At 35.6% G+C, this 16667-nt stretch overlaps 1 protein-coding gene across 1 annotated transcript in view; it reads right to left on the bottom strand.

Moving 5' to 3' along the window:
• Positions 1-5699: 5699 nt before the first annotated feature.
• Positions 5700-16667, bottom strand: part of Nmu (neuromedin U) — a 62151-nt gene continuing 51183 nt past the window's right edge. The window contains exons 4-10 of the mRNA XM_047565821.1: positions 15690-15749; positions 14151-14180; positions 14006-14056; positions 12170-12244; positions 9138-9191; positions 7431-7470; positions 5700-5806 (exon numbers count right to left, since the gene is read on the bottom strand). Coding sequence (XP_047421777.1) covers positions 7435-7470; positions 9138-9191; positions 12170-12244; positions 14006-14056; positions 14151-14180; positions 15690-15749 — 306 coding nt within the window. The 3' untranslated portion in view covers positions 5700-5806; positions 7431-7434. The remainder of the gene's footprint in view (positions 5807-7430; positions 7471-9137; positions 9192-12169; positions 12245-14005; positions 14057-14150; positions 14181-15689; positions 15750-16667) is intronic.

Raw genomic sequence — 16667 nt, 5'->3', positions numbered from 1 at the left:
TCAGCAGTGTCTTAAAGTTTTCTGTGTAGAAGTCTCTGGCCTCCTTGGTTAAATTTATTCCTAAGTATTTTATTCTTTTTGATGTTATTATAAATAGAATTATTTTCTTAATTTCCTTCCAGAGTGTTCACTGTTACTACACAGAAATGTCTTTATCAAAATCTCAAAGTGACTTTTTATAGTCTTCTATTCTCAGTAGATCCAGGGGCACTTATACTCCGAGCCACATTCCCAGCCCTTTTTTATATTTTATTAGAGACAAGGTCTCACTGAGTTGCTAAGTTGCTAAGGTTGACTTTGAACTCATGATCCTCCTGCCTCAGCCTCCTGAGTCACAGGTGTAAGCCACCACACCTGGCTCCAGAAGATATTTTTAAGCAGGTCTTTATTTTTAAAAAGAATAAGCATTGTTTTCTAACCTGTTTCTGACCATTCTAATACCTCGAGTATCTGCAAATCTGTTTTTGTTGGTTTATGGTTGTTCCTGTTTTTCCTTGTGTGCTTGGTTACTTTTGACTGATTTCTGCTTGCTATCCTTAAACATTTATTGATGGAAATTCCTTAAGACCACAGATTAAGATGTCTTCTGTCATGGGGGATTTATAGTTATTTCTTCCAGACATTTGGGAGCACAACAGGATATAAATCATTAATATCAAATTCACAGTTTGAGATTTGCTGGACCACCTTACGATGTACCTCAGATTGCAAAGTCATGTGAAAACTATCTTGGACCAAAACTTCTTGGGGTCAAGTTCTATCCTTGTCCACTAAGCAACAAGACGACCTTCCCTGAATTCCTCTAGGCAGAGTCCTCGTTTACCCTGCTATTAGTTCTATCCTTTGGCTCCCCCTCACCCTGTGATTATACCAATGACCACAATACAAACTGTTAATGCCTTCAGGGTAAAAGTGACTTTGGAGCTTGTAGGGCAGGAAAAAAATAATATTCTCTCCATACTTAAGAGATCTTAAATGGGACAGACTGCTGTAACAAAAAACAAATTAGCAAGAGAAAAGCAAGCAGAAGTCAATTAACAGGTATATCTTACGTATACATGGGACGTACAAGGGAAAATGAGGTAGCACATATAACTTCTTCAGTGGAAACAAAGGAAGAAGGTAAGTTATGGGAAGGTGATCATAAAAAGCATGGTAAACAAAGGTAGAGTCTACCATGCAGATCCAAGTCGGTACCCTCTCCACTGAGGAAATTCTCTTGTGGTGATCTAGGATCATTCTTCTCTTCCTAGAACAAAGAAGTAGACACCTTCCGGAATGGAGACTTCCTTTGTGAATGTAAACTTCCCTTACAAAAGGATAAGTTCTCTCTTCTCCCTGTGTCTGCTGTTTCTCCTAATAATCAGCTCAAAGAAATCTTTAAGCCAGAGAGGCATGTTTTGAGGTGGTATAGTCTAGTCTCCTACTGTCACATTTTGGAGTAGCTTGTTCTGGTCTCCTATGCACACTAAAAATCTACTGGTTTCCACTTTCCCTTTGATTTTTTTATGTCATCATTTTTTTACTATCATGTCACCTCTTTGATGCTTTCAGGGGATGCCTTTGATGCTTATAGAGGATCCTTTAATGGAATCAGTTGCAGTGGAACTTAATGTAAGAGTCAATACACTATATAGTCTGTTGATCCTTTTACTTTTAGAAATTATCAATGAAATTTTTGGGGGGCGGGTACTGGGGATTGAACTCAGGGGCACTCAACCACCGAGCCACATCCCCAGAACTATTTTGTATTTTATTTAGAGACAGTATCTCACTGAGTTGCTTAGAGCCTCACCCATGTGGAGGCTAGCTTTGAACTCTGAATCCTCTTGCCTCAGCCTCCTACGCCACTGGGATTACAGGTGTGTGCCACCTGGCCCAGTCAATGAAATATTTTCATTTGTTCCTTTTAGATATATATGACAGTAGAGTGTATTTTAACATACTGTAGATGAAAAATAATCTAACAGAAATAGCCACCACAATCTATTTCCTCAAGCTATAAGGGCATTTTATCTTGCCAGTTATATTTTTTAATCCCTCATAGTAAGCTCTTTTATAACAGGTCCATATCAAAAACATAAGTGATGTGTCGCTGGCTGTTGAATAAATCAGTGAATTCAATAAATACATAAAGCAAAGTTAGTGTGCTGTCGACTTCATTCTCAATACATTTCAGCTAAATTCCTAAAAAGCCGAAGCAAATAAATCAGGACAGATCTACAATGTGATGTCCCCCCCCCCCCATAAAATGTACTTTCTAGAAATTTATGACTAACAAGAAAGGGCTATTCATTAAAAATTTTATGTAACATGTTAAAAAGGTCCTAATATTTTGTACAATATGTACAAATATCAAAATCCCGATGGTTTTAATTTTGGGGAGCAGGTGGGAAAAGCTGTTTCTATAAATTGGAAAGTGAGAATTTTACTCTGCTAAGAAAAAAAAAAGTACAGACTTCTGGTTAATAAGAAAGTTTTAACAAAGGAGGAGTCTTCTAAGGAATAAATGGAAATCTAACAGATTTTTTTTTGCGATCATGTAGGTTGGAAACTCCAGGAAGAGAGAATCTTTAAGATCTGTTCAACTATTAGAGTCTCTACTCAGACCTCTTTTCCGTGCAGGGGTTTGAACTCACTGGGCCACATCCCTAGCCCTTTTGATTTTGAGGCGGGACCTCCCTAAATTGCTGAGACTGGTCTCGAACTTCCCATCCTCCTGCCTCAACCTCCCAAGTTGCTGGGATTACTGGCATGAACCACCAGGCCCCGAGCTATTCTACAGTGTGTGACTGTAGGATTTCCAGGACTCAAGCGCAAACGACAACACACAGCAACTGTAAACCGCATCAGTCTTGAATGTTGAAAAAATGGTTTTCTCCTGGGGCTCATTCGGATTTCTCTCAAAACTAGACAGAGATACAGGCAAAATTTAGCACTGAACAAGAACGAGGTTAAAACCCAACCCCAGGTTCCGCCCTCCCCATCAGCCTGGGACCCAACTGGGGTCCCCGCAGGGTGCTCCAGTGCCGCGCAGCGGGCTGCGACTCCACCTGCATGGTGTTCTGCTCTGCCGGTCAGGTGCCCGCGTCGTCCGGCACAGGTGAGGACTCAGGATGGAGACATGAAGCCGCCTCCAGGCTGGAAGGACCGCCACTGCAGGCTTGGCGGTTTCTAACGCCCGCGGGCCAGTGGCCAGAGAACAGGACCTGGTCCCCTTGTGTGCAGGTGACTCCGTTGCCAGGCAACACAGAAGCCCAGTCAGGCGGACGGTTTGGGGGTACTGAGGTTCCAGGTCTTGGAGAGTCTACCTCAAGCAGTGCCTGTTCGCTGCATGGTGCGGATGCTGCTGTTCCTCCCACCTTCCCTTTATCCCCACCACCACCATTTTCCGGTCTCTCTGGTGTCCTTCAACTCCTGAGTCCTCTCTTCAAGGAGAAACGACAAATTCCTGGGGTGAAGAATCTTTCACAGAGGTTCTTAATCTGGAGACCATAACCTATACCTGGATAAACTTTAGGGAAGGTCGAACCCCTAAACCCCACTTGTACTTATGACTTTGTTCTATATGTACATTTTTTTTCCCCTCTGAAGTTAAGAAACAGAACTTTCATCAAATTACCAAATGGAGCTGCATCTTAAAAACCCACTGCCTTAAAAACAAACAACAACAACAAAAACCCCACTGGCTTAGGAGACAGGCACTTTTAGGTAGGAAATCCAGATAGTTGGGTTCCTTGATGTTTACATTTACCTGGAGCTACTAGGACCTTGGGGGAAACCTTGGTGTCATTCACATTGATACACATGGTCCCAGAAATATACTCAAGAAATTTTTGAGAACTAGACAAAAATGTTTTTAATTATTTAAACTTGGGTTCAGCATTGGAGTGCTTCATCTGTAGTGCCTGGACTGCTTCATTTGTAATACCCAATTAATACAAATCCTGAACTCCTAGTAGCTGGTATGTTCCAGTTTAGATCTGGAAAGACTCCCACCCCCAAAAGGCTCATGGGTCAGGCAATGGTTCAGAGGTACAAAGATTGGATCATATAGGCTGTAACCTTATTAATCCATGAAATGAACTACTGGGTGGCAAGAGTACGGTGGGGTAGGGATAAGTCACTGGGGACATGGCCTTGGGGGCTATATCTGTCCCTGGTCCCTTCTTGTCAGTCCATTCTTCTTCCTAGCTGCTATAAATTGAACAGCTTCCCTCTGCCATGTTCTTCTGCCATGGAACCAGTGGACCATGGACTGAATCCTCTGACACTGTGAGCCAAAATAAATCTTTCCTCCTGTAGGTTGTTGTTGTTTGGTATTTTGACCGCAGTGACAAAAAGCTGACCAACACACCATATGTTTTGTTGTGTTTATATGTGACATTAATTTATTAAGTGCAAATACTTAAAAACATAATTTTTGTAACAAGGTCTTGTTATTTCTCCTCTTATCCCCTCTTCCTTCCTTATCCCAGGAACCTTAAATACGTAAGCAAACTTTGTTTCTGGAGTTTTGAGAGGCCCTGGAAACTACTGTTTAATATTCAACTACCTTGGGCTGGGGAGATAGCTCAGCTGGTAGAGTGCTTGCCTTGAAAGTACAAGGCCCTGAGTTCGATCTCCAGTACCACAAAAAAAAAAAAAAAAAAAAAAAAAAATTCAACTACCTTTCCTTATTTTACCAATCAAAAATCCAGGCTAGGTGAGTCACTGTGCACAGAACTTATTAGGCCATGCTGCCCCAGGCATTTGTGGCTTTGAAGCAGGGGGCCCTCCCTGCTCCCAGGACCCCATGCTGTCCAGGCAGTTTGTTTTAAAAGAAGAATACAATTTTTGCCTTCTTTTCTTATGAACTTCACTCAAATTGACAAAAAGTGAAATTCAGGAACTTTTTAGTGAAAGGTACGATTCAAGTTATAAGCCTTGGTCAACATCAGACAAAGGTTTGTAAGATACTTGGCTCTAAAGAATATACGGACCTGGCCCTACCAAATAGCCAAATAGCCTCCCTTCTCTAATTAGCAACAACATCCTTGGTGAAGGTGGGAATCCAAGAGGGGGTCAGAAGGAAAAAACTGAGGCAGAATGGAAGGGGACAGTAAACTAAGCTTCCAACTGCATTGATTCTGTGTCCACTAAACACTGATTTGATGTATGTTTAGATCCTCTACTAGTACAATTATTTTTTTCCTGGTAACAGACAAGACATTTCAGATGTTGCAGGATGAAAAAACTTATTTTAAGATAAACTAAATATTATGAGTTTGCAGACAGAGTCCCTTGATATATTTGTAGCAATCGGAAATCTGTTTTATACTATTTAAATCAGAACTTGCTTATTAGGTCATTGTGTGTGTCATGGCCAAAGCCCTCAACTAGCATAGTTTCAGTTGGTATTCACATTCTAAGATAGTTAGCTATTGGGCATTCTGGTAGAGTTGGTGTTATTGTTACTGAAAAAATCCAGATGTGATAAGTTAAAAAAAGCTTATTCAACTCTCTGTGTGACTTTAATAAAATATAAAAAAAGCTCCAGTATGTCAAAGACTGCAAGCATCCAAGGAACATCACCAACTTACAGCTTTATTATAACTATTTATCACTTTAACACTAAGAAAAAATACTTTAATATGCTTTATTTTCAACAAATCAAACATTTACAACCTTAACTTTTACTGAGAATGTTTACAATACAGGACTTTTCAACAGAGTTAACTTAGGAAGGACTGTTTTTGAGAAGAAAGCAAAATGTCATTACATTTTTTATTTCATAGCATTGTTTCTGTGAAAAATTAGTGGGCATCTGTAAAAAAGAAAAAGAAAAACTAAATTAGATTCAAGTGTAAATGAGCATGTGAATCCATATATATGATGTTTGTGTAAATTTCTATAATTATACTGTCAGAGTATAATAACATGGTGTCTGAGATATATTCCAACTGTTCTTCAGTTTGTATATTTTTTACTGTTATCAGTTAATATTTCTCTGATGAGAGATATTTGTTTTGCCCTCTTTCTAGATTAGGTTAGGCTAAATAGACTTTTTTTTTTTTTTTTAAGAATCAGATTTTTGCTGTGCCTATCAATTTTTCTACTTTGCCATCTTTTAATTTCTTGTTTTCCTGAGATTCATCTTGCTATTCTTTCTTGACTTATTGAGTTAAATCCTTTATTTATTAATTCTTCCTTGCTTAGGCCTTAAAATTTCCACTAAATAAGGAAATTTCCTATTTAGCCTAAGATCTACTATACAGTATTTTCATTATCTTTTCCCCCTAAATATTGTGTGATTTGGGTGTCAGTATGTTCTTCAGGTAGAAATTATGTGTTTTAGTTTTTTTTTCTTTGAAAAAATATTAAGAACTTTAATATACTTAAGCTAAGTATATTAAGGGCTGATATAAATGAAATATTAGCAAAAATATGTTCAGGAAAGAACCTGAATTTGCTATTGCATAAATTTAGTAGGTTATACTTATATTTCTGTGCTATAAATTTATCAATCTGTATTTTAGCTTGATTTCAAAATTTATAGTATAATAAAGTATATGACCAGGTATGCTGGCACATGCCTATCATCACAGGAAGCTGAGGCAGGAGGACTGCAAGTTCTAAGCCAATCTGGACAACTTAGTGAGACCCTGTTTCAAAATAACAAGCTAAGACAAAATAAATAAATAAATAAATAAACAAAAAAAGACTGGGACTGTAGCTCAGTGCCCTGAGTAAAATCCCCAGTAAGTCCTCCACATAGATATTGGGATTAGCATGTTCGTTAAATTTATGGGGCCAGTCACCAGCCACTGGTCCTGCATGTTTAATGAATAGGTTAATCCCACCAGCTACTGGCTACTGAGTTTCTACTGTGTGCTTAGCACTGAGGTAGGAACTCTGGAAGTACCAAAGTAGAAATTATGTTCTTATGTATTTCCACATTTTCTTAATTGCCTAGAAACCATTATATAACAAGCTTTTATAAAGATTCTTTGAATATAAGTTATTTGGAAGACAGAAGTATATTCAGTCTATAAATCCTGGGCCATCATGGTGAACACTGACTATCACAGTAAGAAGGCCATCCCTGGCGTGATACTACTTTCACAATAAGATATGACAAGGTTGATGTCTCCAAAGCCAAAGACGATGATTACCATTGTGGTTCCATCTGAAGAATACTATGGACAAAACAAATCTGGACCTTAAATACTGGTATTTTCCATCACATAAAACCCTCATTGCCCATATAATTGTACCATTTGTATGGAATATTAGTGTACACATACAATCAAATAATAGAAATATATTGAACATAATTTGTCAATGTTTGAAACCAACAGAAAATTTCAAATTAGGTAGAATTGTGAAACACTTACCACCATTTCATTTTATTTATTTATTTACTCATTTATTTTTTAAAAAACACATACCATTTTAAATGAAACCTGCTGACCTTCTTCCATTGCGTGGCTGAAAAATAGCAAATTAGAAATATATTAGTGAAACTAAAGATGGAAGCTAATATTCATAGAATATTGATATATCATAATGAAATAAAGGAAGGTTTATTTAATGTACATCAGAATCATCTGGACTGCTTTTGACAATGCAAGAACGGGACATCTGTGGCTGGGGATATAGCTCAACTGGTAGAGTGCTTGCCTCACAAGTACAAGGCCCTGGGTTCAATCCCCAACACCACACACACACACACACACACACACACACACACACACACAAAAGGGACATCTGGATCCCATTACTGTAGTTTCTGATTTAGTAAGTCTGAGGTGGGTCACCAAATTTGTATTTCCAACAAATTCTAAGGTGCTGTTAAAGCTACTGAGGACTACAATAAATTACTTGCTATTTGATTTTGCTTATTTCCTTGATGGTGCCAAAATTTTAGAAGAAATGTTCTGAAATTTAATTTGATATAAACCAAAATTAACTTACTGAAGTCATGGTTATTTAGTATTATGTTTTCCTACTGCCAATCTCCTTCATCTAATCCATTCTCCCAATTTGTTGTTAGAATTGTTTTCCAAAATACAAATCTTACCCTACGACCTCCGCTTAGCTTTCAAGTAAAGTTGAAAATTTTCAACTAAATATTTCATCAAGCAATTTCTGTTGATTCTGCAGAAATCAGCTCATGAAGATGTCTCTGTATCTCCTCACTTTCCAACTTAAGTGTTTTTTTACTCCACATCTTCCAGACTGAAGATGCATTTAACACAATGCAGTCAGCTTTCCATATATGAACCATATCCAAAAATGTTTGTTGCAAAAACTGCATCTGTAGTAAACACATATTGAATTGGTTTTCTTGTCATTATTCCCTAAGCAATATAACAACATTTTCCACTGCATTTACATTGTATTAGGTGCTATAAGTTATCTAGTGGTGATTTATAACATATAGGAAGATGTGCTAGGGTTGGATACTAAAGAATGACTTTATTTTGTATTTGTTTACTTATCTATTTCCTCTACTAGACTATAAACTCTTAGGGTGTGGGAATTGAATCCTATTTTTATTCTCATGCATTGGTACAATGCTCATCCCCAGTAGAAGTACAATAATACTTGTTGAATGAATTAATTAAGATTTTCTGGTAATGTATTAAGGAGCAAATATTTCAGAAAGTGTAGCTGCTTAGAAAGAAATCCACATTTCATACACAAATGTGGACATACAAAATGAGAAATGCAATCACAGTTTTTTTCTACATGAAGTTTTTATTGTAGTTGAGTCTTTGAATTTTAAAAATTTGTGAAAGTAGTCAGAACTCTTCCAATCTACTGCATCAAAAGTTTAGCAAATGATTCCTTGGAACTTAAGGAATAATGTGTCTCTAAGACATTCATATCCTATAAATGAAATATTATGGAATTAAATTATCAAGTAGGTGAATGTCACTTGAGGTATTTACAACTATGAGTAGTGAAGCAGAGAAAAGATCAGAGGCGCTGTGGTAGAGAAGCAATAAGGACTGACAGAACTGAATGTCAGATTGTAACGTCTAATGTCAAATACCGACACACTTTTAAACTTATAAGTTAATTAAATGCACAATGAGAAGTATTTTTAATTTTGATATTAGTTGATTTTTAAAAGTGCAACATGTGCATACCCTAAATAAAAAGTATCCTTTACTTCGACTTGCAAAAGGACTTTGGAATTCTTCCTGTAAGAGAAGAGGAGCGCATTACAAATCAAATAACTCTAAAAATAAGTGAAAACTCTTCTAAAGTGTATAGTAAAGCTCAAAGTTACTTTAACTATTATAAAAAAACAAAGAGCATCAAGGACTTGAGTAAATAATTAATATCAGTAGAGAATCATATTTATTCCCAAAATTTTTCAACTAGCAGTATCATCAAAATACTATATTTAAAAATATTTTCTCATATCGACATAACACATTCCTTTTTCAGGAATTTTGTCACTTGTATGTGTATTCATCAGTAGGTGGAAAGGTAATGGTCAGGCATATCATTATTAATTATATTTAAAATATCCTTTCACCATTTTGTTAGAATAAAATAATTTCTTTTAAATATATATTATTGTAATCCCAGCTACTTGGGAGGATAGGGCAGGAGGATCACAAGCGCAAGGCCAGCCTGGCAACATATCAAGACCCTGTCTCAAAAAAACAAAAATAAAGAAATAAACATATAAAGTAAAATATATATTGTATGCATTTTATGTGTACCAGGAAAAATATAAACAAGAATTGTGACAAAACCAAAAAATGTAAGCCAGAATCATGTTAAAACAATATTTCTATAGGAATGTAGATTGAAATTGAGGGACAATTTTGGCAAACCATGTTTATTCAACGATATTTTAGAAGAGATTTTCCTAATTGAATTATTTGTATAGAATGGTAGTAAAAAAAAAAAAAGGAGTAAATGAATTATTCATAAAGGGTATATTTTGTAGTGTTTCTTTTCTTAAACATGTCCTTTTAAACTTCATGGAAAAAACTTTAAATTTGTGGTTTTCATAAAAACTTGTAGCTTCCTGTCTGCATTAACAATTATTTACTATAAAAGTATTATCAGAATGACAATCATCATAAAATTTATCAACTAAGACCTTTTTCAAATATTCCATAATATAAGTAAATCATATTCTTAAATTATAATAAATGGTCCTGATATGTATTTAAATTCTGAAATCCCTGATTTATAATAAATGCATCTTAAATTCTCAATGATTGAATTCAATTCTCAATCTTTACTGTAACCCCCCAAAACTACTCAAGACTGAAAAATTAGTATTTAAGAATACATACATAATATTTATTTAGTTCCCTACATGAGAAAAGTTCTTGTGAATATAAAGAGAAAAAAGGTAGAACAAATTAAAATGCATCAAATATTTAAAACTTTCAAATGTAAAACTCATACAGTTTTTTTTGTCTTTTCATGGAGATTGGGCAAAATTTGGGAGATAGGGATAAAGAAGTGAGGATGGCAACCAAAATTCTAGAAAAGTGTTTGAATGCATTAAGATCTGAAACTTCATTTTCTTCAAAAATTCAAACTATTTCATTATCAAAAACCTATACATTAGGTGACTTAGGCAGTATAGTTAACACTATTGCAATTGTGTTTTTAACTCATCACTTACATTCCTTACTATTATAGGTCTCCAGAAATCTTGACTTGCTGCAAAACACTTTTAGGATTTATCATTTGTCTGACTATATAGAATATTCAGAGTTCACATCTTCAGCCTGTTGTCTGGACGTACAGATGGGCTGAACCAGCAATAGCACTAAATGTTTATCTTTGGATGTTTAAATAAAAACACTGAAGTAAAGTTGTTAAATTAATAATTGTTGGTTATATTAAGAAACTGGACCTATAAATTGAAATTATGCACTATTTCTAAGTTAAGCAAACATTTTGGGAAAGAAAAGTTAATTTAAAAAGCATATTTTATTTTTGAGGAAGTCTAATGACAACTGCCTTTTTTTCATTCTGGAAAATCTAAAATTTGAAGGGGCTACTGCATTCTCTCTTACATTTCTCTTTCAAATTAGCAGCAGATGCTGTCCTTGATGGAAGCCTACGACTAAAACGTGAAGAATTTAGAGAGGAAATTGTGATCACAAGGATAAATTTTGAGATCTTAGTTTGCTACACTGATTATTTTTAAAGTATTTGAAGACTTTGGTTAACATTTTAAGAAGAATCCATGAAAATTTGGTATTGAAATTAGAGAAAATTCGACCTAAATTCAACTTTTAAAAATAAAGAATATAGTTTAACAATAAAATAGCCAAAATATTCAAGGTTAAATTATAAACAGAAAATCATAATGAAAAAAATATTTGCCTAGATTAAAGTTCAGGGGCAGTGCCACCTGTCTTTCTAGTCTGATGTGGGGGAACTCCTTTATTCTAAGTTGTTTTCCTTCAATAAACTAAAATAACAGTACTTGTGTAAATACTAACAGAATCCCCAAAAGAGTAAAGTGAAATCATATAAAGTGAAAATTATAATATTTTGCCACAACATAAGACATTACTTAAAAATATCATCTATGAACTTTCAGCATTGACAATTTTAAGATTCTTCTTAAATGATAATTAAAAACTTCACAGTTTCTAGTTAAGAACATGTTAACTCCGTTATAGTCATCTTACACATAGGATTTAGGTCATCTTTCTGTTAACTGTGGGGAAAAAAACCCAAAATGTACATTCAGTTTCTGATCTGCCTATTTCATAATTCCTACTCCTACCAACATTTAACACTTGGACAAGTGTGCTGTCCTAGCTTTTTGCCAACACAAATGCAAAGGACAGCAAATTTTCTTCTGTTTCTTCTTCTATTTCTAAAGACTAGACATCCTGCAGTGTCCTTTCCTACGCCAAGAACAGCTTTTCTCACTTGGAGGGCCATGAAGGAAACGTAAAGTCAGATTTCCTGATGTTGGGAGCTTGGGTCAGAAGGAGCAGATCACGGGTGCGCCAGGGGTTGAAGAATTCTCTCCTTCCCCAGCGTGAACGCGCCTCCGCACACAGGTGCTGGGACTCTGGCTAGCCCGGCGTTAGTGTGCGGCTCATCCTGAACAAAAGCATTTCATAAACCACTGCACTGGGAATTCACAGAGTGGCAAAGCAAACATGCAGTGGGTGTTACATACGTCCACTTTGAATCTCTTCATTCTTCTCTCATGCAGTTGAGGAACGAGCTGCAGCAACGGATGCACGACAGATGACTGAGAGGACATGAACACACACGATGAGCACAGGGCTTCTCGGCATTGGGCATACAGAAGGTTTCCTGCTTTGCTTTGTTTTTGTTTTTGTTTTTGTTTTACTGACTCTACTTGCCCCAGAACTGCCCCCACCCCAATAAAAAAAAATTTTAAAGATGTTATCTATGACAGCTCTTTGTAAGCACTTCAAAGAACTGGGGTGAAAAAGCCAAGAGGTGGAATAAGATTTTTATTATTATTTGAAGAAGCAGTTTCCTGAGGGCCTCGGTTCTGTCCTCAGCTGCCAAGTAAAACCCCTCACTGCATCTTTGGGAGGCAAAAAGCCATCTGTTGGCTTCTAGACTTACTCAAAATAATTTGGTCCAGATGAAATCAACTTGTGAATATCAGTTTCCCATTATGAGCATGTTTATCTGGAAGATTATACTATACACTTATCTAGTAACCTCCTTTTATGAATTACGTATTTAAAATGGAAACATATGGAGCAAGACAACTGGGGACATGAAAATGACAATGTGTTGTTGATAGTGAAAAATGGGGCTAAGATATATTTTCTTAAAAGGTAAAGAGGCCAAGCAGAAGACAATGAAAACACAGCTGAGCCGTAGTTATCTCATATGGTTGCATTTTTTCTAAGGTATGGGTTGATTTGAGCCTTCTGACTAATATTAAATTTATGAAATGGATTACCGTAAGCCCTATATATGGCTATTTGTTCATGCAATCAACTTGTATTAGGTGTACAGCCAGTCTAACCTAACTTTCAAGTGCTCATATATCAGAATATTCCATGCAATAAACACTTAAAACTGAGCTTAAGCTTATAGTTAGCCTTTGAAACGCCAAAATAAACTGATTACTACTGTGCGTGTGTGTGTGTGTGTGGTGCTGGGGATTCAACTCAGGGTCTCACTCATGCAAGGGCTCTGCCACTGAGCTACCCCCAGCCCCATCCAGCTTTTTAAAAAATCCATGCATGTAAAAAGAAAAACTACCATGGAAAACACGCAAGTTTGAATTGAACTGATTTCATGCTACTGGTTTCTGGAAAAACTTTGTAAATTCTCCCATTAAATGCCTAATTATTGATAAGGAATAAGGATTATAGATATAGAAGAGGATTATTTCTAGTTATATTTAATTATTTTGATTATAAATAATTATTTAATTATTTTGATTTTTGATCCTCTTTTAAAATAATTCTTAAAAAGCTTTGGATAAAACTATTTTTCCTTGCACTAATTGCTATTCAAAATAATGTTTTATCTATTTCTTTTCTTGCTTTTTTTCCCCCCATGCTGTAAATTCCATGAAGGCAAGGATTTTCTTTTTTCTTTTACTGCTATATTTCTAGATTTAGAGTTGTGCTGAGCACATAGTTTTTACTCAGTAAATAATTGAATGAATGAATGAACAAATGAATATAATGTACATGTAGTTGTTGACATAGAAATCAAATGTATAATAAATTCTGACTTCTATTCTCACCAACAGAATAAACTTTTAAGGTAAAAAATCTGAATTTGGGGGTTGGGGCTGTAGCTTAGTGGTAGAGCACTTGCTAACCTGGGCTAAGGCACTGGGTTTCATCCTCAGCACCACATAAAAATAAATAAATAAAATAAAGGACAATCTACAATTAAAAAATATTTTTTAAAAAATCTGAATTTTGATCAAGTTATATTAGATAAACTGCAAAAGCAGATGCTTTCTTTTAACTAATACTAATGACTAATAATAAGTAGTTCTCCAACTTACCACAACATTTGAATTGCCCAACTTTTGTGTCTTTGAATAATGAAATAAGAACTGTTTAAAGAAAAAACAGTAAGTAATGCATAAAAGGTCAGTGGATTTTTAAAAATTGTTTTCTAATTATAAATATTTATAAAAATCACCTTACCCGCTTAGCATTATCTTTTTCATCTTGTTCCTATTGAAAAAAACATATAATCATTATCTTACATATTATAAAATTATAAATTTAAAATTTATATGCTACGCAATTATACCATATACTTTTTAAAAAAACATGATGTACATTACATATAAAATATGAGACTGAAATAAGTATTACTCTAAAAATAAATAGAAATAATACTGTTCATAAATAAAGATGTGAACAGCAATCCTTACAACATCATCCACAGGAGTGAAAAACTGGAAACATCCTATATGTTCAACATGGTAGAATGGGAAATTATGATATAACTACCTGATGGAATATCCAGAGAAAAGGACCAAGCAAATCACATCAAAATACTTGTCATTGTTATGACTGAATAATAAGATGATGAGTTATCTTGCTTTCTTCTATAAGCTTTTCTACAAACTTCTCCCCCTCTGAAAGTCTGTTTTTAAGAGTCATAAAATTTCTTCTTCTTTGTTGTTGTTTTTTCTTGTTTTTTCTTTTAATACCAGAGGAAGAGATTGGATATACACCTTTGTCATTTCATCTATCTTTATTAGAAAAAAATGTCAATTAAGTTTTTGGGAAAATGTCACCACTAAAAATAATAGATAATATACAGTTGTGTCTAAAGTTTCAGAAAACATTCAAACCATCAAGGTTTCCTTCTTTGAATTATTGTATATGGAAGGGATAGAGATTAGAGTGTACCAATGTTCACAGGTTAAGTTAGAGTTACTCATGAAAAATACAATTTTAAACTCAAGACTTTTATCTTTAATACAATAGTTTTAAAATAATTTCATCCTTTTCCTAAGATGTAGAAAAATCTTAGGAAATGAGATACAGTGAAAATGAGATACAGTGCTTATGCTTATTCAAGTTCCTATCTATCTTCTCTTAGGACAAAAAGTTCTCCCAGACTGATTAAATCATTTATATAAGAAAGTAGGACATGAAAGTAAGATTATGATTTTCAAACTGACTTTGACAATGTGACTTGCCATTTTGCTATTTTTGCTTTTTTTCCCCTTGTTTTTTGATACTTCTGGGGATGAACCCAAGACTTCATACATGCTAGGCAAATGCTCTACCGCTGAGCTACACCCCCAACTCTGCTTTTGCATTCCTAGCATCCTACTCTCTACAAAGTACAATTTCCTAACCTCTGAGCCATAAGACATTTTTGGCAGCTTAGAAAGATGCATCTGGTCTCCAATTGTAGTATGAGTCAGGGAGAAAAATACAGCCAATATGACCACAAATTTCTCCCATCAGACTGGAATACATTTTATAATTGAGGGAGGCACATAATTTCTCAATTAGATGATTCTAAACTCCATTAACATGACCCTAAATTATCAGACATGAGAGAAACTGAAGTATTTTTTTCTTATCCAAAAATCAATGTTTCCTTTTCTAGTTCTTCTTGGCATACTTCCAAAATGGGCAAACTTTGTTCTAGAGGAATTCCAAGAATTTTTTAGGCAATGTTTCTTTTGCCTAAAAGCCAAAACACTATTTCGAACTTACCCAAGGCTTTGGTAGAATTCCCATCACCATAAAGCAAAACTCCTTCAATGCAGTGGATGCCTAAGGAAATGAGAAAATGTATCTGTTGGCACAGGGTTTGCATAGAAGATGTAACTCAGAATGTTAGGAGCACAAGAATATTCTACTACCCAGTAAAGAATTCTTGCTGTGGACCACTGAAACTCTATTGGAATCCCTTGATTTGTCTCATAACAAAAACTTCAGTGTTAAAAGTAAAACCTTCCTTCTAACCAGACCCCCCCCAAAAAAAAGAAGAAGAAGAAGAAGAAAGAAAGAAAAAGAAAAAGGGAAAAAAAAAGTTGTATATACACTGATTAAGGCCTCCGCTGTGGTCCAGTTAAATAGTTCTCAGCACTTCCTATCATGAAATGCTATGACTAAGAGTAAGGAGGGCAGTGCCAAATAGGGATTAGTCTGCCCAGCTTGTAGCAAAGTGCATCTACATGCCAAAGCCATGAGCCTTGCTGAATATTACTCATTATTGGCTAATTTGAAAATCCTGCAATTGCTCTCAAACAATGGGAACTGCAGGAGAAGCAGCCATGTGTGGTGCCCTTAATCTGAGTACCACCCTTCCAGCTTGCTGAGTGCACTCCCCAGGATCAGGTTTGTCAAAGCATTTGGGTTCAGAAGTAGGGCAGGGCTCTTTGTGGTTAGCAGCCGGCTGGGTGTGGTAAGGAGCAGCTCAAATGGACAAGCAGGGGCAAAACCCACACTGCGCAGGATCTAGCACAGTAGTGCCATGAAACAATTGATTGCTTAATAAATGCGTTTTGGAAGTAATGAAGAGCTGGGACAGTCGGGGGCAATATAATTAGTGGTTAAAAGCGTGAGCTACGGATGTGGGCAGCCCCTAACTCTAAAGCACTGCAAATTCCATTTCTATTCTTAATAGCTGTGTTGCAGTGGGTCAGTTATCTAATCTCTCCAAACTTCAGTTTCTTCAGCCAGAAATCG

The sequence above is a fragment of the Sciurus carolinensis genome, chromosome 10 (genome assembly GCF_902686445.1).
Source record: "Sciurus carolinensis chromosome 10, mSciCar1.2, whole genome shotgun sequence".
Classification (NCBI taxonomy): Eukaryota; Metazoa; Chordata; class Mammalia; order Rodentia; family Sciuridae; genus Sciurus; species Sciurus carolinensis.
This window is presented reverse-complemented; position numbering and strand designations above follow the sequence as displayed.